General features: G+C 43.6%; 1 protein-coding gene across 1 annotated transcript in view; it reads right to left on the bottom strand.

Annotated features, from left to right (window-relative positions):
• The window catches only part of NUP107 (nucleoporin 107), a 46,786-nt gene extending 24,222 nt beyond the window's left edge, over nucleotides 1–22,564 (bottom strand). Inside the window, exons 1-10 of the mRNA XM_049782741.1 lie at nucleotides 22,469–22,564; nucleotides 20,124–20,215; nucleotides 16,656–16,742; nucleotides 14,822–14,937; nucleotides 12,347–12,491; nucleotides 10,424–10,527; nucleotides 8,767–8,894; nucleotides 7,015–7,063; nucleotides 2,631–2,702; nucleotides 1,754–1,842 (exon numbers count right to left, since the gene is read on the bottom strand). Of these exons, the coding sequence (XP_049638698.1) occupies nucleotides 1,754–1,842; nucleotides 2,631–2,702; nucleotides 7,015–7,063; nucleotides 8,767–8,894; nucleotides 10,424–10,527; nucleotides 12,347–12,491; nucleotides 14,822–14,937; nucleotides 16,656–16,742; nucleotides 20,124–20,215; nucleotides 22,469–22,476 (890 nt within the window). The 5' untranslated portion in view covers nucleotides 22,477–22,564. The remainder of the gene's footprint in view (nucleotides 1–1,753; nucleotides 1,843–2,630; nucleotides 2,703–7,014; nucleotides 7,064–8,766; nucleotides 8,895–10,423; nucleotides 10,528–12,346; nucleotides 12,492–14,821; nucleotides 14,938–16,655; nucleotides 16,743–20,123; nucleotides 20,216–22,468) is intronic.
• Between the last annotated feature and the right edge of the window lie 461 nt (nucleotides 22,565–23,025).

Here is a 23,025-nt window from a genome sequence, read left to right as displayed (position 1 = left end):
CAATGGGTGGGGAACAAAGCGATAATATATGGCAAGTAGGGCTTTTGCCTTGCATATAGCAGGTCCATGTTCAATTCCCAGCATCCCATATGGTTCCCCAAGCACTACTGGGACTAATTCCTAAACACAACACAGAGCCAGAAGTAAACCATAAGCAGTGCCAGTTGTGGTCCAAAAACCAAAACAACAACAACAACAACAACAGCAACAACAAAAGGCAAGACAAAAAAGCAAACATGGATTGCAGAGAGAAATGAATGGTTTGGAGTGCATGAATGAGATTGACTCAGGACACGATTCCCACACACCACCAGGAACAACCTCTGAACAAACAATGAGGAGAAATAGCCCTTGCATGGTGCTGAAATTGGACCCTCCCATCACCAAGGGAGATTAACTCAGATGACTCTAGATATTCAGAAGTTTTTCATGTAAAAAGATTAATTTTGGAGGAGAGGGGTGCTTCCAGCAGTGTTTAGAGGACTATGCAGTGCTGAAACTAAACTTAGCTCCAGTGCTGAGTGCTAAGATTCATTCTGCATTGTTGCATATGGTATGAGAGAGGTGCCATGACTATCTTTTTTTTTTTTTTTGGTTTTTGGGTCATACCCGGCAGCACTTAGGGATGACTCCTGGCTCTACGCTCAGAAATCGCTCCTGGCAGGCTCAGGGGACCATATGGGGTGCTGGGATTCGAACTATCATCCTTCGGCATGCAAGGCAAACACCCTACCTCTATGCTATCTCTCCGGTTCCAATTTAGGAGTATTTTCTGGTTTCAGGAATTAATATTCTTGGGGCCAGAGCGAAAGTAACAGGGGGTAAGGCATTTGCCTTACATGGGACCAATCCGGATTTGATCCCTGGCATCCCATCACCTGAGCCCCACCAGAAGCGATCCCTGAGTACCCTGCCCATCACTGGGTATGGTCCCAAAACAGAAACAAAACAAGAATCACAATACTACTTATACTGAATTAGGGCCAGAGTGATAACACAGTGGGGAGAGAAGACATTTGCTTTGCACGCAGCCAATCTAGGTTTGATCCCCGGCAACCCATATGGTCCCCAGAGTGTGCCTAAGCAAAGAGCCAGGCATCTCTGTAGAGATCAGTGAAAAAGCAGTGAAGTTGGGCCATTTGTGTGGTGGTGATTGTAGTCACCTCCTTTTTGTGGGGGTTGGGTTGAAAGAGGAGTAGGCTAAACAGGAAGTGCTCAGGGGCCACTTCTGGTTGAGTGCTTGGGTGTTGCTATCAGCAATGTTCAGAGGACTATGTGGTGCAGGAACCAAAGCAGACTGAGTCACATGCAAAGAAGGTAGATACCTTAACTCCAGTGTTTACACTCCAAGTGTCTAAAAATCTTACTCATATAACCTGTTACTTCCTTAGGGAAAACCACCTTGAATACCTGTCTTCCATTTACAACAGTATCCATTATCACTTCCCAAACATCAAATGATTCTTTTTCAAAGCTCTTAGTAACCCAAAAGATATGAATTTAATTCCTGTTTCTACTAAGAGTAAGCTCTAAAACTTTGTAAGAAAGAATAAAGTATTCTTAAAAAACAAAATGAGATGGGAGGGTAAATAGAGACACTGGTGAAGAGAGGTTGACACCGGTGATGGGATAGATATTGGAACACTGCATGCCTATAACCCAACTATGAATAACTGTAAATCACAGACACTAAATTAAAAAAAAAAACCAACACCACTTTTAGGGGATATTAGGAATAAGTTTGGTGACTTACCAAGAAACAGATTTTGCATAAAACTCAATATTATCAGAAAAATCTCCAATTTCATCTTTGGCAATGCTCTCTAACCAATCTACCACCAGCTAGGAGGAGGGAAAAAAGAAAGAAAAAACCATAACATGTATTTTATTTGAAGAGATACTATTCTTAATTTAAAAAAAAAATTTTTTTTTTTGTGGTTTTTAGGTCACACCCGGCAGTGCTCAGGGGTTACTCCTGGCTCCACGCTCAAAATTGCTCCTGGCAGGCATGGGGGACCATATGGGACACCGGGATTCGAACCGATGACCTTCTACATGAAAGGCAAATGCCTTACCTCCATGCTATCTCTCCGGCCCCTCCCTAAAAAAAGATTCTTATTAAAGCATAGAAGTTGGGGCCGGTGGGCCCAGAGAGATAGCACAGCAGTGTTTGCCTTGCAATCAGCAGATTCAGGACCTAAGGTGGTTGGTTCGAATCCCAGTGTCCCATATGGTACCCCGTGCTTGCCAGGAGCTATTTCTGAGCAGACAGCCAGGAGTAACCCCTGAGCACCGCAGCGTGTGGCCCAAAAACAAAACAAAAAAGTTGGGGCCAGAGAGATAGCACAGCGGTGTTTGTCTTGCAAGCAGCCGATCCAGGACCTAAGGTGGTTGGTTTGAATCCTGGCATCCCATATGGTCCCCCGTGGCTGCCAGTAGTGATTTCTGAGCAGATAGCCAGGAGTAACTCCTGAGCACCGCTGGGTGTGGCCCAAAAACCAAAAAATAAATAAAAACATAAAAGTTACAAATTTTCCAACCATGAATTTCCTAGCTTTTTGTATGTCATTTACCCTTTCTCCATGTTTTGTGAAAACAACAACAAAACAGACTTAAGTGTTAGGTCATACCTGGCTTTGTCGAACAAGGGAATCTCTTTGAAATAAACTTTCCACAACTGCTTTTTCACTGGCATTAAGAGACTTTTTGTAAGAAAAAAATAAAGAGGAAAGAAAGAAAAGAAACATTATAATTAGAAACAGGAATTATACAAGAGATAAAAATATTACAACAATTTGCAAAAATACAGCATAGACACATATTTGAAATAATCAAATAAACAGCACTCTTATGTTTCTTTTTCTTTTTTTTTTTTGTTTTTTGGGTCACACCCAGCAGCACTCAGGGGTTACTCCTGACTCTACACTCAGAAATCGCTCCTGGCAGTCTCAGGGGACCATATGGGATGCCCGGGATTCGAACCACCGACCTTTGTCATGCAAGGCAAACGCCTTACCTCCATGCTATCTCTCTGGCCTCTTTTTTTAAAGAGAAAAAACATAATGAAATGCTTTTGAAATTGTTCAGGAAAGGTAGCACAAGTCTAGATAACAAAACCAGATGAGAATAGTTCACTATAAAATAAAATATATTTGTTAAAACTCTAAATAAAGGGGCTGGAGAGATAGCATGGAGGTAAGGCGTTTGTCTTTCATGCAGGAGGTCATCGGTTCGAATCCTGGCACCCCATATGGTCCCCCGTGCCTGCCAGGAGCAATTTCTGAGCCTGGAGCCAGGAATAACCCCTGAGCACTGCTGGGTGTGACCCAAAAACCACAAAACAACAACAACAACAACAAAAAACCTCTAAATAAAACTGGGCCAGAGTGACAGCACAGTGGTAGGGCGTTCCCTTTTCAAGAGGCAGGCCCAGGACAGACCAAGGTTCGATTCCCAGCATCCCATACGGTCCCCCGAGCCTGCCAGGAGCAATTTCTAAGCGCAGAGCCAGAAATAACCCCTGAGCGTTGTGGGGTGTGGAGACCCCTCCCCCAAAATGAAAACTCTAAATAAAATCCCTGTTAATTAGAAATGCACCACAATGGAGAATGTACCCTATTTGAGGATAATTTAACATTAGCAAAACTCTTTTGTTTTGTTTTGGTTTTGGGCCACACCTGGTTACGCTCAGGGGTTACTCCTGGCTATGCGCTCAGAAATCACTCCTGGCTTGAGGGACTATATGGGATGCCGGGGAATTGAACCAGTCCATCCTAACCTAGTGTGTGCAAGGCAGATGCCTTACGTCCTGTGCCACTGCTCTGGCCCCTGAAATGCTCTCTCTCTCTCTCTTTTTTTTTTTTTTTTTGGTTTTTGGGCCACACCCGAAGGTACTCAGGGGTTACTCCTGGCTGTCTGCTCAGAAATAGCTCCTGGCAGGCACGGGGAACCATATGGGACAATGGGATTCGAACCAAGCACCTTTGGTCCTGGATCGGCTGCTTGCAAGGCAAAAGCCGCCGTGCTATCTCTCTGGGCCCTGAAAAACTCTTAATGTTAGCTATTACCATAAAAAAAGATTGTGTTAGAAGCTAAAACTTATTTTTTGGTTTTGGGCCACACTACATCTGGCGTTGCTCAGGGGTCACTCGTGGCTCTGCACTCAGGAATTATTCCTCAGTGGCTCAGGTACCATATGGGATGCGAAGAATTGAGCCTAGCTCATCTGTGTGTAAGGCAAAAGACCTACCTGCTGTACTATTGCTCTGGCCTGCTAAAAAATTTTGAGTGTATTCAATGTCTATTGCAATTCCCAGAAGAAATGTAGTTAGTCTGCAAATCTGCAGTAAAATGAACAAATTCTTACTTAAAAGCCAATGATTAAAATATAATTCAGAGCTGGTGGAGATCAGAGCACTTGCCTGCTTGGATTGAGACCAGAATTCAGTGCTCAGCTCCAGAACAATTAAAAGGAAAAGTGGAAAAGAGTGACTTAGTTTGGTTAAGGTAATTGTTTTAAAAGTTTTATTTGTGGGGCTGGAGCAATACCACAGCAGATAGGACATTTGCCTTGCATGCGACTGAGCACAGAGCCAGGAGTAACCCAAGTGCTGAGTGGTGCCAGGTGTGGTCCAAAAACCAAAAAAAAAAAACAGGGGCCGGGCGGTGGCGCTAAAGGTAAGGTGCCTGCCTTGCCTTCGCTAGCCTTGGACGGACCGCGGTTCGATCCCCCAGTGTCCCATATGGTCCCCCAAGCCAGGAGCAACTTCTGAGCGCATAGCCAGGAGTAACCCCTGAGCGTTACCGGGTGTGGCCCAAAAACAAACAAACAAACAACAACAACAACAACAAAAAAAGAAAAAAAAAAAACCAAAAAAAGTAAAAAAAAAAGTTTTATTTGCATAGGGTTTTTTTGGGGGCGGGGAGAATGCATATATATTTTTTTAAAGTGTTAATTAGCCTCATTTCATGACTCAGCACCATATTTAATGAGTAGGAGGTGCTGCCTTATGAAAATGTTTGATATTTTGATATTTTTATTTTAAGTTTTTGGTCCACACAGGGTGATACTCAGGTTACTCCTGGCTCTGACTCAGAAATTACTCCTGGCAGAATTTGGGAATCCATATGCGATGCTCGGGATCAAACTCATTGTTGGAGGTAAGCAAAGCAAATGCCCTACCCTCTACCAGTGGTTTTCAAACTATTGCCTGTGGGCCACATATTGTATTTGTATCTGTTGTTTCTTCATTGCAAAATAAGATATATGCAGTGGGGGCCGGGCGGTGGCGCTAGAGGTAAGGTGCCTGCCTTGCTTGCACTAGCCTAGGACGGACCGCGGTTCGATCCCCCGGCGTCCCATATGGTCCCCCAAGCCAGGAGCGACTTCTGAGCGCATAGCCAGGAGTAACATCTGAGCGTTACCGGGTGTGGCCCAAAAACCAAAAAAAAAAAAAAAAAAAAAAAGATATATGCAGTGTGCATAAGAATTCGTTCATAAGTTTTGTTTTTACTATAGTCAGACCCTCCAATGGTCTGAGGGACAGTGAACTGGCCCCCTGTTTAAAAAGTTTGAGGACCTCTGCTCTATACTACTGCTCCAGCCGTATAAATAAACTTGAACACAAAGCCCCATCTCTGTTAATCATTAGAATAGATGATAAGCAAATACATTCAAACTTAGCAAACACAAAAATTAAGATGACCAATACACTGTAATTATATGGGTATAACTAGTAATAAAATAAATTAAGTTTAGGGGCCGGGTGGTGGCGCTGGAGGTAAGGTTCCTGCCTTGCCTGCGCTAGCCTAGGACGGACCGCGGTTCGATCCCCCGGCGTCCCATATGGTCCCCCAAGAAGCCAGGAGCAACTTCTGAGCGCATAGCCAGGAGTAACCCCTGAGCGTCACAGGGTGTGGCCCAAAAACCAAAAAAAAAAAAAAAAAAAAAAAAAAAAATTAAGTTTAAAAAAGGAATGAGGGCCCGAGAGATAGCACAGTGGCGTTTGCCTTGCAAGCAGCCGATCCAGGACTAAAGGTGGTTGGTTCGAATCCCGGTGTCCCATATGGTCCCCCATGCCTGCCAGGAGCTAACCCCTGAGCACCGCCGGGTGTGACCCAAAAACCAAAAACCAAAAAAAAAAAAAAAAAAAAAAAAAAAAAAAAGAAAGAAATGAGATTAGAAGGGCCAGAGTAATAGTAGAGTAATAGTACAGCAAAGAGGGAGCTATCCTTGTATGTGGCCAACCCCGGTTCAATCCAGCACTCTATTAAAGCACAGAGCACTTCCAGGAGTGATTCTGGAGCACAGAGCCAGCAATAAGCCTAAAGTACCTCCAGGTGTGTCCCTAAAACACCAAAGACCTAAAAAAAAAAGTTTCATTAGGTCCTAAACAGTAAAATAGGACCATTCACTCTATCATATTTATCAGTACTTGATTTTTTTGTTTTGTTTTGTTTTGCTTTTTGGGGTCATACCTGGCAGCATTCAGGGGTTACTCCTGGCTCTAAGCTCACAAATCGCTCCTGGCAGGCTCGGGGGACCATATGGGATGTCTGATTCGAACCACCATCCTTCTACATGCAAAGCGAATGCTCTACCTCCATGCTATCTCTCCGGCTCCAGTATTTGATTTTTTACATGAATCGAGACTGCACCTTTTATTTACTTATAAAAACTTTTAAATGAATAAACTTAAAATAGGAAAAACAACTTTTTTTTTGGTTTTTGGGTCACACCCAGCAGTGCTCAGCAGTTACTCTTGGCTCTATGCTCAGAAATCGCTTCTGGCAGGCTTGGGGGACCATATGGGATGCCAGAATTCGAACCACTGTCCTTCTGTGTCTAAGGCAAATGCCTTACCGCTGTGCTATCTCTCCAGCCCCAGGAAAAACTATTTCAGATCCAAAAAAAAAAAAAAAAAAAAAAAAAATCCAAACAAAACAAACTGATCAAATTCTATTGCTAAAGTTTTAATTTTTAAGCACTTAGAAGGGGAAAAATGTAGGACTTACGGCAATTGCAAACATATTTTCATCTTCCAATGCACTCTGTATTCTGTCTCTAGAGAAAAAATAACAAAGTGAAAAGTCTTATTTCTCATAAATATATAATACCACTTTTAAAGGAATATATATGCATCCTACCCAACATAAAAAAGGTTAAATTCCATGAATTTAGTTACCATATTTTAAAATTACCAGTGGTATTTTCTGAATTGGATATTGACATCTGAATAAAATGACATTTTTGTTGTTGTTGTCGTTGTTTGTTTGTTTGGGTCACACCCGGCAGTGCTCAGGTGTTGCTCCTGGCTCTATGCTCAGAATCGCTCTGGGGGACCATATGGGATGCCGCGATTTGAACCACTGTCCTTCTGCATTCAAGGCAAATGCCCTACCTCCATGCTATCTCTCCGGCCCCATAAAATAACATTTTGCAAAAATCTTTGTTTGTGTGTGTGTGTACACACACCTAACAGAGTATGACAGAGAGAAAGAGAGAGACAGAGACAGAGAGACAGAGAGACCTAACAGTGTTGCCAGTCACTCCAGCAGTGCATGCTCAAAGGAGCATGGTGTGGTGAGAATGGAACCAGGGCTCCTATAAGCAACAGCTTTTTCCCTAGTTCCTACATCTTACTCTTTATTTAATAAAACATTTTCAGATGCCCCTAATTTCTGATTTTTCCATCAAGATTTTCTCATTAAGATGAAAAAAGCAGGGGCCGGGCGGTGGCGCTCGAGGTAAGGTGCCTGCCTTACCTGCGCTAGCCTAGGAGACGGACCGCGGTTCGATCCCCCGGCGTCCCATATGGTCCCCCAAGCCAGGAGCGACTTCTGAGCGCATAGCCAGGAGTAACCCCTGAGCGTCACCGGGTGTGACCCAAAAACCAAAAAAAAAAAAAAAAAAAAAAAAAAAAAAAAAAAAAGATGAAAAAAGCAGGGCCTGGAGAGATAGCACAGCAGTGTTTGCCTTGCAAGCAGCCGATCCAGGACCAAAGGAGGTTGGTTCAAATCCCGGTGTCCCATGTGGTCCCCCGTGCCTGCCAGGAGCTATTTCTGAGCAGACAGCCAGGAGTAACCCCTGAGCACCGCCGGGTGTGGCCCAAAAAACAAAAACAAACAAACAAACAAACAAAAAAAGGATGAAAAAAGCAACAGTTTGAGAACCAAAACCACTGAGTATGTAAAAGAAAGAAAACTTGGCTAGCTTTTTCCCAAATTCCACATTAAAGTTTATCTCAGGATAAATTCTCAACTAGTCTCTTAAATTTTGCAGCATTTGCAGCCCCTTCCATAACTTTTGGTAGTTACTAGTCCTGTGATCAAATATTCTACTCTCTTCCTCTAAAACTGCTGGTTATTAGAAAAAGATAAGTATGAAAATAGGAGTATTTCTAAACACACACCACTTTTGGGCCACAGCTGGCGGTGCTAAGGGATTTACTTCTGGTTCTGCCCAGGTTGAAAACAGGTTGGCTGTACGAAGGGTAAATGCCTTTGCCACTGTATTATTACTCATGCTCCCCACACATTTTTTTTCCACACCCAGTGACACTCAGGGGTTACTCCCGGCTATGCACTCAGAAATCACTCTTGGCTTGGGAACCACACGGGATGCCAGGGGATCGGACCGTGGTCAGTCCTAGGCTAGCGCCAGCAAGGCAGACACTTTAACACTCCGTGCCACGGCTCCAGCCCCTCCACTTTTAACTTTTTATTGAATTTGCCTACTTTGTTTTATGGATAATTATACATTTTTACCTATACAAAGAAGCCAACAGCCTCCATGTGACCATCTCCTGCTGAAGAAGCCAGAGCATACTGGATGTTTTTGAAAACTTTTGAAGTCCAGGTGTTGCTCGAGTCACCATTTTATTTAGAATTTTCACCTGAATTAAAGACAAAGTTGCAAAGATGTCAATTTTTGAGAATGGAGTCAAAACTTTGTAGTCTTCAAGCACACAATATTCATTATATATTAGTACATTTTATATTATTTTCTCATTCTTTTTTGTTTTGTTTTGTTTTGGGGGGCCACACCCGATGACACTCTTGGGTCACTCCTGGCTATGCACTCAGAAATCGCTCCTGGCTTGGGGAAACCGTATGTGATGCCGGGGATCCAACTGCAGTCCATTACTAGGCTAGCGCTTGCAAGGCAGATGCCTTACCTCTAGAGCCACCACTCCGGCCTCTGGTTCTTTAAAAATTGAATGTAATGCAACTTTACCACTAGAAATGGCCTTGGAGGTGTTTACATGTTCATATATCTATGTATATAAATATGAAAACACAACATCTCTAGATTTCAGATTCAATAGTCATAAGTACAATTCTTTTGAACATGTACTGGTTTAGAAGGCAAGCTAAATCAAACCTAAACCTGACAAAATAGTAACAGGAACCCAGGTGCAATGAAAATGAAATTTGAGGGGCCGGGAAGGTGGCGCTAGAGGTAAGGTGTCTGCCTTACAAGCGCTAGCCAAGGAACGGACCGCGGTTCGATCCCCCGGCGTCCCATATGGTCCCCCCAAGCCAGGGGCGATTTCTGAGCACATAGCCAGGAGTAACCCCTGAGCGTCAAACGGGTGTGGCCCAAAAACCAAAAAAAAAAAAAAAAAAAAAAAAAAAAGAAAATGAAATTTGAAGGGCCGTAGAAAGTACAGCAGGTTAGGCGCTTTCATTGCTGCAGACAACCCAGGTTTGATCCCTGATACCCTATATGATCCCCCCCACCCAATAAGAGTGATGCCTCAGTGCAGGGCTAGGAGTATCCCGTGAACACTGCTGAGTGTGGCTCCAAAACCAAAAAGAAAATGAAATCTGAAAATGTCATAAGCATATAATGAACTGAGAAAAAAGTTTTTCTAAGCTTGATATGAAAACATTGCCTTGTATGTGATTGGCCTGGGTTTGATCCCCAGCATTCCAATGATCCTCGAACCCCTCCAGGAGTAATTCTTAAGCACAGAGCTAGGAATACCCCCGAGAACCATCGGGTATGGCCCAAAAACCAAAAAGAAAATCATACTGATCTACCAACATAATTAAAACTGCTGGTCCGTAAATTGGTGTCCAGGACAGGAGCTAGTTCCACAGGTATAAAAATAATGGAAGAAAGCTGGTTTAATAAACAAAAAAACTGGAGCTGGAGAGATAGTACAGCAATAAGGCATTTATTTGCCTTGCATACAGCCAACCCAGGATGGACCCGGGGTCAATTCCTGACATCCCATGGTCCCCCGTGCCTGCCTAGAGCGATTTCTGAGTGCAGAGGCAGAAGTAACCCCTTAGCAGCACAGGGTGTGTCCAAAAAAAAAAAAATTAAGAGTACAGGGGTCAAAGAGACAGATAATACCACCCCTTCCCCAAATGTAAGTACAGAAGTCTGACAAAAAATGAAGTGAAATCGACTTACCTGACTAGCACAAATGTTTTCATACTCTTCTACAAGTTCAAAAATTGTCATCGAAGAGTGCTTCAGAAAAGATTGTAAAAAATCAGAAAACATACTCATGGATGCTGGAATACATGAAAAGGAACAATGTAAAGTTATATTCTGGTAGGTAACTCTACTTGAAAAATACAGCTAAGAATCCCTTAATTTTTGCTGCTTCATTCTTTTTGTGGGGTAGGGCAGTGGTCACACTCAGTGTACTCAGGCTTCACTCCTGGTTCTGTGCTCAGGGATCATTCCTGGCTGGGCTTGGGGGACCATATGGATGACAGGGATCAAACCCAGGCCAGCTGCATGGAAGGTAAATGCCCGACTAGACTGGCAAGGGGTTGGGAAGAGAAATGGGGAACACTGGTGGCGCTCAAGTTACACTGGTGAAGGGTGGTGTACAATCAATGACTGAAATGCAACTATGAACATTTTGGTTTTTTTTTTTTTTTTTTGGTTTTTGGGCCACACCCGGTGACGCTCAGGGGTTACTCCTGGCTATGCGCTCAGAAGTCGCTCCTGGCTTGGGGGACCATATGGGAAGCCGGGGGGTCGAACCGCGGTCCGTCCTAGGCTAGCACAGGCAAGAAAGGCACCTTACCTCTAGCGCCACCGCCCGGCCCCAACTATGAACATTTTGTAACCACAGTGCTTAAATAAAGAAATTATTTAAAAAGAAAATGATTGGTCTAGGCGGGGCATATCAACAGTATAGCAGGTACAGTACAGCACTTGCCTTGCATGTGGTCAACTCAGGTTTAATTCCCAACATCCCATATGGTCCGCCAAGCACTGGCAAGATTCATCATTTCTGAGTGCAGAGCCAGAAGACAGCCCTCAGTACTGGGTGTGACCCAAAAGAGGAAGGGGGTAAGGAATGGTGGTTAAAATGAAAGGTTGAGAAGTGGGTGAATCATGGAGATAGTGGTCAAAGGAAATAAACTTGAGGCTAGAAATAACTAACTTCTGGAGTTCTATTGCACAGCTTTGTATTAGTCAAATATAAATTTTTATACACTTTAAAGTATTAGATACTAATTATTATTGTAGAAAAAAGAAACCAGACATGAAAGTAAAAGTACAATAGTAATCATACTGTCGTATATAAATGCATCACACCAACATGTACATATTGCACAAGCCATGCATCAACTATCTTAGTTCAAGTAAAACAAAGCCCTACACCTATAAAATAACCCTTCATTCTACCATCAATCAGTTCCAAACAACCATCATTCTACCTTCTATTTCTGAGTTTGATTACTCTATACCTCAAATAAGTGGACCCAGAAAGTATTTGTCCTTTGTAACTGACTCATTTAGCATACTGTCCTGAAAGCGTATTCATGGCCTGACAAATGTCTGCCTGACTTTCCTTTTATTAAAAAATTGTTCTTGTTTTTGGGCCACACCCATGGTGCTCAGGGACACTCCAAACTTTGCACTCAGGAATCATACCTGGCAGGCCCAGAACACCCTAGGATGCAAAGGATCAGATCTGGGCCGGCAGTGTGCAGGGCAAACACCCTACCTACTGTACTATCACTCGGACACTGGCTCTCCCCGAAATTTGTGTGTGTTTTTTGGACTACACCTGCAGTGCCCTGGCAGATTCAGGGGACCATACGGGATCCAGGAATCGATCCCAAGTCAGCAGCAAGCAAAGTAAATGCCCTACCTGCTTTGTTGTGTTATCTTCAGGACCCCTGCATTTCCCACTTAAAAGTGGAATAATAACCCATTATGCGGATATTCAAAATAGTATGTATATCCTGCATATATACATTAGCCAATCCATTTATCCACTAATGAATACATGTACCTTTTGGCCATTAATAATGCATAAATCTTAGTAAAACAACAAGCTGCTTTGTCACAAAGCTCAAAGCCGTTTACCTGCTTCTCCAGGATCATCTTCCCGCAACATAACAGCGCTGAGAGTTACATCCTCTGTTACACTGTGGGCCTCAGTGTTAGGGAAGAGTCCTGGGCGCTGGGATGAGAATGCAGCGGCCCAATTACTGTCATCCAGATCTGTTATCTTACAAAAAGAAAAAACACAAAGATGTAATGGAGCTATTCTTAATGAGTAAATAGAGAATTTCTCAAACAAACAAAAAACCTCAAACACCCATTTATTTCCCCTTCTCATTTTTAAGAGTCCCAGGAGTTATTTTACTAAAAATGTTTTAATTAAAACATATTTTGGGGGGGCCGGGCGGTGGCGCTGGAGGTAAGGTGCCTGCCTTGCCTGCGCTAGCCTAGGACGGACCGCGGTTCGATCCCCCGGCGTCCCATATGGTCCCCCAAGAAGCCAGGAGCAACTTCTGAGCGCATAGCCAGGAGTAACCCCTGAGCATCACAGGGTGTGGCCCAAAAACCAAAAAAAAAAAAAAAAAAAAAAACATATTTTGGGGCCAGAGAGATAGCATGGAGGTAAGGCGTTTGCCTTTCATGCAGAAGGTCATCGGTTCAAATCCCGGTGTCCCATATGGTCCCCCGTGCCTGCCAGGAGCAATTTCTGAGCCTGGAGCCAGGAATAACCCCTGAGCACTGCCGGGTGTGACCCAAAAACCACCAAAAAAAAAAAATTTTGTTTTTTATTTTGAACTACTCTGTGCTAAAAGAAAAACCAATACAAATTACATCATGTAAAATTTCAGCAGATAGTAACAGGAGAGGTTAAACATGCTCAACTAATCTTCAGAAAACTGACTGGTTTAATTCCTGGCACTGCACGATTCCTGAGCCCCACAAAAATTAAACCTCGAGCACTCCAAAATCAAACGCCAAAAAAATAGAAACCAATAGAAAACATCTAATTTATACAATTTCTTTTTTTTTTTTTTTTTTTTCTTTTTTTTTTTTTGGTTTTTGGGCCACACCCGGCGGTGCTCAGGGGTGACTCCTGGCTGTCTGCTCAGAAATAGCTCCTGGCAGGCACAGGGGACCATATGGGACACCGGGATTCGAACCAACCACCTTTGGTCCTGGATCGGCTACTTGCAAGGCAAACTCCACTGTGCTATCTCTCCGGGCCCTAATTTATACAATTTCAAGTGCCAACAATTTTGTTTTTAGAATGTGGCATTATACTCGACCACCCAAAATGTCTTTGTTTTGTTTCTGAGCCATAGTCAGTAATGATCAGGGCTTATTCCTGGATCTGTGTTTAGGAATTGGTCTGGGCAATGCTCAGAGAACCAGATGGCATGTTGGGAATCAAACCCAGGTTGGCCAGGTGCAAGGCAAGAGTCCTATCTACTGTACAATATCTCCAACTTCCCAAGTCTTAACTTGTATTCTAAGTTTATATTTCACAGCAGAGTGACCTTTTTATTTCCTCTGTCTCCTGTTTTCTCTTTCCCTTTCTCCCTGCTTCTCTCTCCATGCTAAGGATTGAAACCCTAGAGCCTCATATATACATGGCATACACAGTACCCCCAAGAAACACCTCTGGCCTCTATCAGGCATATTTAACATTAGCTGAAGTCACTGAACATCAAATTATTCTGGTTTTTTGTTTTGTTTTGTTTTGTTTTTTTTTCTGGGTCACACCTGGCAGTGCTCAGAGGTTACTCCTGGTAGGCTTGGGGAACCATATGGAATGCTGGGATTCAAACTACTGTCTGTCCTGGATGGGTTGTGTGCAAGGCAACACCCTACTGCTGTGCTATCTCTCAGGCCCTGTGCCATGTGATTCCTACAAATGTCCTATCTATTTTCCCCCAACATTTTTTTTTTGGCCACACCTGGTGACATGCAGGGGTTACTCCTGGCTATGCGCTCAGAAATTATTCCTGGCTTTGGGGGACCATATAGGATGCCGGGGATCAAATCCAGATCTGTCCTGGGTCAGCCGTGTTCAAAGCAAACACCCTACTGCCACGCTATTGCTCCGGCCCCTATTTTCTCCCAAAGTTTTTATTATTATTTTTTTGCCTTCCCTCTTTGTTGCTCTTGGTTTCCCACTCTTCTATACATCAAAACTGCATTCACCAAACTAAAACAGCTTTCAACTTTTATAATTATCAGCACCCAACCAAAATACATTTCTTCAGCCAGAAAACTGTCAGATGAAAACATCTACAATGAAATGCTGCTGGTCTCAGTCACTGTCTATAACACGAGTTGCTCAGGCTTCAGCATTCTGAAAGTATCACAAAAAATTATTCTGATCGACACAACAAATCTATTATGAATATTATTCCAATTCTCATTAAAAACTATGCATAAAACTTTTTTAAAAAGTGAAAACTTCAGGGCCAAGTAAGTATATAGCTCAGAGTAGAGCACTTGTCTAGCATGACTGAGGCCTATGATACAGCCCTAGCACAGAAAAGAAAATATGAGCTCCAATTTTCTACGCACCATAGACAGATTTCCCAAAAATCCTGAATTCTGAGTATATCGAGCAGATTTCCCTCCTGTTCCAGGAATGCAGGAAACATCTGGCTGCTTTAATAAGCTCCGGTTTGGTGGAGTAACTACAATAAAGTATAATTACAATAAATAGTTTAAAAAATGCAGAAGCACCAATCAAGAAAACAAAACAAACACAGAATAATTTCCAGTTTTCAATTAGAGTCTAATCAGGTAATTACTTTAAGTATTAACTTTTTTTTTTTTTTTTTTTTGGTTTTTAGGTTACACCAGGCAGCGCTCAGGGGTCATTCCGGGCTCTACGCTCAGAAATTGCCCCTGGCAGGCGCGGGGGACCATATGGGATGCCTGATTCAAACCACAGTCCTTCTGCATGCAAAGCAAATGCCTTACCTCCATGTTATCTCTCCAGCCCCAAATATTAACATTTTTATGATATAAAAATTTCAGTTGGGGCCGGGAAGGTGGCGCTAAAGCTAAGGTGTCTGCCTTGCAAGCGCTAGCGTAGGACAGACCAAGGTTCGATCCCCCGATGTCCCATATGGTCCCCCCAAGCCAGGGGCGATTTCTGAGCGCATAGCCAGGAGTAATCCCTGAGCATCAAACGGGGTGGCCCAAAAACTCGGGGGAAAAAAAAAAAAAACTCGAAAAAAAAAATTTTCAGTTGTCTTGAGATTTGAGCTTTTGGTACTATTAAATCTATCCAGAAAATTTTTATGGCAAATAGGCATACTTTCATTATAACATAACTGAGCAGTAAAGGAAAAAAAGGATTAATCAAACACAACACAATCTCCATACTCTAAATTTTAAGAACAGACTATGGGGGCTGGAGTGATAACACAGTGAGGAGAGAGCAATCACTGGCATTCCATATGGTCTCATGTGCACCACCAGGTATGAACCCAAATCCAAAAATAAATAAAAACAGACTATGGAGGAAGTAACAGTGCAGAGGGTTTCGACTTTGCAGTAAGCAGGTCACTGTCTGAATTTATTTTTCCTTTTTTCTTCTTCTTGATTTTTGGGCCACACCCAGCAGCGCTCAGGTTACTCTTGGCTCTGCACTCAGAGATCACTCCTGGCAGGCTCAGAGAACCTTGTGGGGTGGCAGGGGTCGAACTGGGGTCTGTCCTAGGTCGTCTTGAATTTTGATTCTATTAACTTATATACACAGATAGCTATGTTACCAGCATTAATGACACATGTCACTTCCAGTTCTTGCAAAACTAGAAAAAATATTTATGGCGGGGCCGGTGAGGTGGCGCTAGAGGTAAGGTGTCTGCCTTGCAAGCGCTAGCTAAGGAAGGACCGCGACCGCGGTTCGATCCCCGGCGTCCCATATGGTTCCCCCAAGCCAGGGGCAATTTCTGAGCGCTTAGCCAGGAGTAACTCCTGAGCATCAAACGGGTGTGGCCCGAAAAAAACAAAAAAAACCCAAAAAAACAAAAAAAAAAAAAACCAAAATATTTATGGCTTAGTTGCTGTGTACTTAAGTTCTAGTGCTTAGATATAACTAGTAATCACAATCATGATTATTCTGAATTATTGATAATTATCCAAAAATATTTAAATGCTAATTGCTATTATTATTAAATGCTTTAAAAGCAAAAAGTCTGGGGCCGGGTAGGTGGCGCTGGAGGTAAGGTGTCAGCCTTGCAAGCGCTAGCCAAGGAAGGACCGCGGTTCAATCCCCCGGCGTCCCATATGGTCCCCCCATGCCAGGGGTGATTTCTGAGCACATAGCCAGGAGTAACCCCTGAGCGTCAAACGGGTGTGGCCCAAAAACCAAAAAAAAAAAAAAAAAAGCAAAAAGTCTTACAAGGTGCTCGAAACGAGCCAGGAGTTCGTGGGGTAACTTGATTTCTTGGTGTAGAGTTAACAAAAGTTTCATCTTGGGATGCGCGAACTGTAGAAGAGTTAAGAAGTTTTCCATGGAAAGCTATCACTAAAATTAGAACTAACCATACTTACATCATACAAAATACATGGGCACATGTTTTAAAACAGTATTATTATGGCAACTGTTTTTCTATATAAAGAATAAAGAGAGCTGGAGAAATAGCACAGCGGTAGGGCAATTCACTGTACTCAACAGGTCAAGGACAGATGCTGGTTCAAACCCCTGCATCCCATATGGTCCGTGCCTGCCAGGATCGATTTCTGAGTGCAGAGCCAGGAGTAACCTCTGAGTGGCACTGGGCGTGGACCCCCCCCCCCCCGAAAAAGAAATTTCCCTCCACCACTTAAATGTTCAGCTTAGATCACTTTCTAGACAAGAAAGCAAATAAATGATGATTTAAAAGGCAGTTTGAACTGTAGTTATATTAAAAACAAACATCAAGGGCCCGTAGAGATAGCACAGCGTAGTTTGCCTTGCAAGCAGCCGATCCAGGACCAAAGGTGGTTGGTTCGAATCCCAGTGTCCCATATGGTCCCCCGTGCCTGCCAGGAGCTATTTCTGAGCAGACAGCCAGGAGTAACCCCTGAGCATTGTTGGGTGTGGCCCCCCCCAAAAAAAATCAAAGAAAATAGTGACTAGAATACAAAGGTCATCCTCAGAATGGGAGAAACTACTCACCCAATACCCATCAGATAAAGGGTTGATATCCAAGATATTCAAGGTACTGACAGAACTTAACAAGAAAAAAAAATCTAACCCCATCAAAAAAAGGAGAGAAGAAATGAAGACACTTCCTCCAAGAAGAAATACAAATGGGCCCGGAGAGATAGCACAGCGGTGTTTGCCTTGCAAGCAGCCGATCCAGGACCTAAAGTGGTTGGTTCGAATCGTGGTGTTCCATATGGTCCCCCGTGCCTGCCAGGAGCTATTTCTTTTTTTTTTTTTTTTTTGGTTTTTGGGCCACACCCGGTAACGCTCAGGGGTTACTCCTGGCTATGCGCTCAGAAGTCGCTCCTGGCTTGGGGGACCATATGGGACGCCGGGGGATCGAACCGCGGTCCGTCCAAGGCTAGCGCAGGCAAGGCAGGCACCTTACCTCTTTGCGCCACCGCCCGGCCCCAGGAGCTATTTCTGAGCAGACAGCCAGGAGTAACCCCTGAGCACTGCCGGGTGTGACCCAAAAAAACAAAAATAAATAAATATTTAAAAAAAGAAGAAATACAAATGGCCAAAAGGCACATGAAAAAATGCTCTACATCACTAATTTTAAGGGAGATGCAAATCAAAAAAACAATGAGGCACCATATTATAGCACAGAGATTGGCACACATCATAAAAAATAAAACAAAAACAACCAGGGGCCGGAAAGATAGCATGGAGGTAGGGTGTTTGCCTTGCATGCAGAAGGACAGTGGTTTGAATCCCGGCAACCCATATGGTCCCCTGAGCCTGCCAGGAGCAATTTCTGAATGTAGAGCCAGGAGTAACCCCTGAGCGCTACCGGGTGTGACCCAAAAACAAAAAACAAAAAAGAACAATCAATGCTGGCCAGGATGTGGAGAGAAACTCTCATCACTGCTGGTGGGAATGCTGTCTGGTCCAGCCTTTATGGAAAACAGTATGGAGGTTACTCAAAAAACTGGAAATTGGGGGCCGGCAAGATAGCATGGAGGTAAAGTGTTTGCCTTCCATGCAGAAGGACGGTGGTTCGAATCCTGGCATCCCATATGATCCCCTGTGCCTGCCAGGGGCAATTTCTGAGCTCTAATAGAGCAAGGAGTAACCCCTGATCGTTGCCGGGAGTGACTCAAAAACAAAAAAACAAAAACAGAAAAACAAAACAAACTGGAAATTGAGCTCTCATATGATTCACCTATACCACTTCTAGGGAATGTATCCTAGAAACACAAAAATGCAATACAAAAATGCCTTTGGCACACCTATATTCATTGCAGTTCTATTTACAATAGCCAGAATCTGGAAACAACCTAGATGCCCAATAACCAATGTGTAGCTAAAGAAACTGTGGTACATATACATGATGGAATACATGCAGCCATCAGGAAAAATGAAGTCATGAAATTTTCCTATACATGGATGGACATGGAAACCATTATGCTGAGTGAAATAAGTCACAGAGAGACAGACACACACATAATAGTCTCACTCATCTGTGGGATTTAAGAAAAATAAAAAGTATTGTTATAATACCCAGAGATAATACAGATAAGGGCTAGAAGGACTGGTCCTTCTTGATATCAAGCCTACCAGAGTGGTGAGAGCAGTTAGAGAAATAACTATATTAACTATCATGACAATGGTAGTGAGAGAAATAGAATGCTTGTCTTGAATACAGGCAGGGGATAGGGGAGGAAGAAGATGGGGGTCATTAGTGGTGGGAAGGTTGTACTGATGAAGGGGGATGTTCTTTTTTATGACTGAAACCCAACAACAAACATGTTCATAATCATGGTTTTTAAATATATTATTATTAAAAACACCACCAACAGAAAAACAAGACAAAAAAGAAGACAGCAGCTCAGTGTGGATTGCATGCTTTGTATGTAGGAAGCTTCAAGCCCTGGTCTCTCATGAGCACAGCCAGGAATGACCTCTGAGACCTGAGCAAGGATTAACCCCTGCATGTGGGTACAAGACAAACTTCCTTCCTCAAAGGGGAAAAAAAAAAACCCCAAAATACCTAATCTCAATAGAAGCTAAATGTAAGGGCAACAAAATAAAACATCCATTTTAGGATCTGGGATCTGACTCAGAGGCAGAACTTTCCATGTGAGGCTCTGGCACCACGAAGATAAAAAGGAATTGGGGAAGTGGTGATTCAAAGGGACAGAGTGCATTTTTGTGCTGGAGCCACAGGTTTGAACCTAGCCACACATAGTTCACCAGCACTGCTGGAAATGGACTATTAAGAGCTCTGGCATTGGGGCCAGAGAGGTAGCATGGAGGTAAGGCGTTTGCCTTGCATGCAGAAGGACAGTGGTTTGAATCCCGGCATCCATTATGGTCCCCCGAGCCTGCCAGGAGCGATTTCTGAATGTAGAGCCAGGAGTAACCCGTAAGCACCGCCAGGGTTTGACCCAAAAACCAAAACAAAACAAAAAAAGAGCTCTGGCATTAACATCTTTCCAGCAATACTGCCTATGTGTCTCCTAAAAATAAACCAAAAAGAACATCTTTATTTTCCAGTAATGAGAAATCTTAACCTTACTGAATTTCAGCATTATATTTAGCAAATAGCATTATCAGTGGAGTTTAAAGGAAATATTTTTATCATTACAGCTAGTTTAAAACATGTCACAAAAAGAAAAGACAATACCAATTCAGAAATACTGCAAATTTTAGTGATTCTTAAAATGCAAAGGATACTTAAAACTCTTTTCTGAGCGCTTTGCTTCTTTGCAGTCCTTGTCACCTCTGCATCCCGGATCACAGGGGATGACATGTCTCCAAAGCCACCCCTAAAAGAGCACAAAACCAATCTCAAGTAAGTGAAATAAAAATAAAGCATTTACAATGAGCAAAACTGTCCCTCAAGATATAATTCATTCCTGTAGGCAAAACTTTGATTTTCTGGTTGACAATAAACATTCCAGTTCAAAATCCTGCTCAAATTTTACCAACACAAGATTTCTTTCTAGAACTTGTTTCATTTTCTCTTATAAACACTTCAAAAAGAACAAACTGCTCTAGACCATTACTTTATGAAGGCAAATTTCCCCCCCATTAAAGTACAGCAGTACTCTTTACTTACAAACAAAATCCAAAAAAAATCAAACAAAACAAAACCCTCCTGTAAGTCCCAAACTTGTGTGGCTCAGAGACCTAGCTTTTAAATTAAAAAAAAAAAATCCTTTTTTTTTTACTCAATAAGGTACCTCCTGCAGGCAGGAGATCCAGAGAAGGATATTAGTTCTTATTAGTTTCCCTAACTTTCACCACCTTAACTTCTAGCCTCTGGTGTTAGCTATGAGAACTAAAGAACGTCTGTCCGTAACTGCCCTCACAGGTTATTAAGATGAGATCAGAGGGAGCCAGATAGTAAGGACGAGGTGACCTTACCTTGCACACTGCTCACTCCAGCTGGGATCCCTCCCACAGGGTAAAGCCTCATGAGCATTAGTCAGATGCCATGCAGAGAGCCAGGAAGAGTCCCAGGCTACAGGCAGATGTGTCCCACCTTCCGCCCCTCCCACCCAGGTTCCATCACCTAATATAGTTTCAGAAATGAAGGCATTCAATGAATCTGGGCTCCTATCAGCCCATCCCAACTATCAAGTCAACTCCGTTGAGTTCCCAGCACCCTCCAGATCACCCTAAATCAGCATTCTTCAACCACTGTGCTGTGAGATATTGTCTGGTGTGCCTTGGGAAAAATTCCAATTTCATCTGTAACATGCGGCTTCGGCATGATTGGTCTATTTGTGAGCCGAAGCGCATGGTACGGACTATAAAAACTAAAGACAGAGAGAGATTGAGAGCTGTAGACGATAAGCTACGTGTGTCTTTCTTCCCTTCCTGCCAGAATATCAGCTTTGTGTTCAGCCCAACAGGCCCAGGTTTTGCATTGAGTAAGTAAACAGAAAAAATATGAACAATGATAAATACCTTATTATTTCATAATAAAGTAATCCTAAAATAATCTCTTTGTGTTTATTGGATTCCTAGTCAAGAGAATTACTCTATAGTCAATATAGGCACAGAGTTAAATTGTTTAACATTTTCTAATAGTGTAATCATAAAATAATCTTTTTGTGTTTCACGTAGGCACAGAGTTAAAAAATTTTTTAAACATTTTCTAATAGTGCTGTGCCTCATGATATTTATTTTTTTTTCATGAAAAAAAAAAAGTGTGCCTTTGCACAAAAAAGGTTGAAAAACACTGCTCTACATTGATCGGGTGCTGGGGTGAAGTCTCCTCTACTAGACCACGGTCCCCCCCACCCCCAACAAAAAAAGCATCCCCTGAACTCATCTTGCTCGTGCAGGATGGGTTTTGAGAAAGAATTCTTTCTAGCAGATGCTCCAACCTGTCACCTGCAAGTGTGTTCTGGGCCCCCGCCCCCAAAGCCGTCACAGATTGGCTTGGGGACCCTCGCGAGCCCCTAGGCCTGCAAATACCAGCAGACTCGAGGTGAGTGATGGCCTCCCCTGAACTCATCTTGCTTGCAAGATGATGGGTTATGAGCAAGGACTTTATCTGATGCACTGACCTGTCACCTGCAAGTGTGTTCTGGGTGCCCCAAAGCCATCACTGAGGGCCCGGAGAGATAGCACAGCGGTGTTTGCCTTGCAAGCAGCCGATCCAGGACCAAAGGTGGTTGGTTCGAATCCCGGTGTCCCATATGGTCCCCCGTGCCTGCCAGGAGCTATTTCTGAGCAGACAGCCAGGAGTAACCCCTGAGCACCGCCGGGTGTGACCCAAAAACCAAAAAAAAAAAAAAAAAAAAAGCCATCACTGATTAGCTTGGGGACCCTCGAGGACTGCCCTAGGCCTGCAAATACCTGCTCTCCGCCCCCGCCTAGCTCGGGAGCTGCAAAAGCAATCAGCAGACCCAGGGAGGAGAGTGAGTGATGGACGCCTCCCAATGGCTGCCCCGCTTGCTCCCAGGCCTTTCTTCCATCAGCCGCCTGGAGTCGAGCCCGAGTCACCTGGGCCTCCAGTTTCCTCAGGGAACACGCTTGCAAACTCAGTCGACCCCACAAGCACTGACCTGTCCATGGCTTAAGGCTTCACCCCCAAAAAACACTCGCACACTGCGCCTCAATGAAAGCCCCGCGTTTCAGCCTTCCCGCTCGCCGGAAGCACACGCTTTGACCCGGAAGCAGATCCTAGTAAACACCACCCAAAACCCGGGCCGGAAACTTACAAATTCACAGAGCGCATGCGCAGGTTCTTACCAGCCGGCGCAGCCGCAGTCGCAAGAAAGAGATGTGAAGCTCTGGGAGTGATAGCGTTCAACGAACAGGGCGGGGCCGGGGCTGGGTAGAAGCGAACCGCGAGCTAGGCTGGGCCGAGCTGGGGATGGATGTTTGTGGGTGCGGTCCACGCTCCGGGTTCCCCTCCCGGGTTCCTTGACGTCGAGGTGGTTGTTAGGGTGAAGTCATTTCCGGGCATTCTCCTGGATGGACTAGGGTTCCAGCAAATGAAATGGGTTCTGCCCTCTGCATCTGGGCCCAAGGGGTTCTGTCTCACTCTGCTCTTCTCCTTGCTTGAATTGTGGTAGAAACTGAGGACTTGGGGGAAATTTGTTTCCATAACATCCTTTTT

Source organism: Suncus etruscus, chromosome 11, assembly GCF_024139225.1.
Source record: "Suncus etruscus isolate mSunEtr1 chromosome 11, mSunEtr1.pri.cur, whole genome shotgun sequence".
In the NCBI taxonomy this organism is placed as follows: Eukaryota; Metazoa; Chordata; class Mammalia; order Eulipotyphla; family Soricidae; genus Suncus; species Suncus etruscus.
Note: the sequence above shows the minus strand (reverse complement) of the source record. Positions and strands in the feature narration are given on the sequence as shown.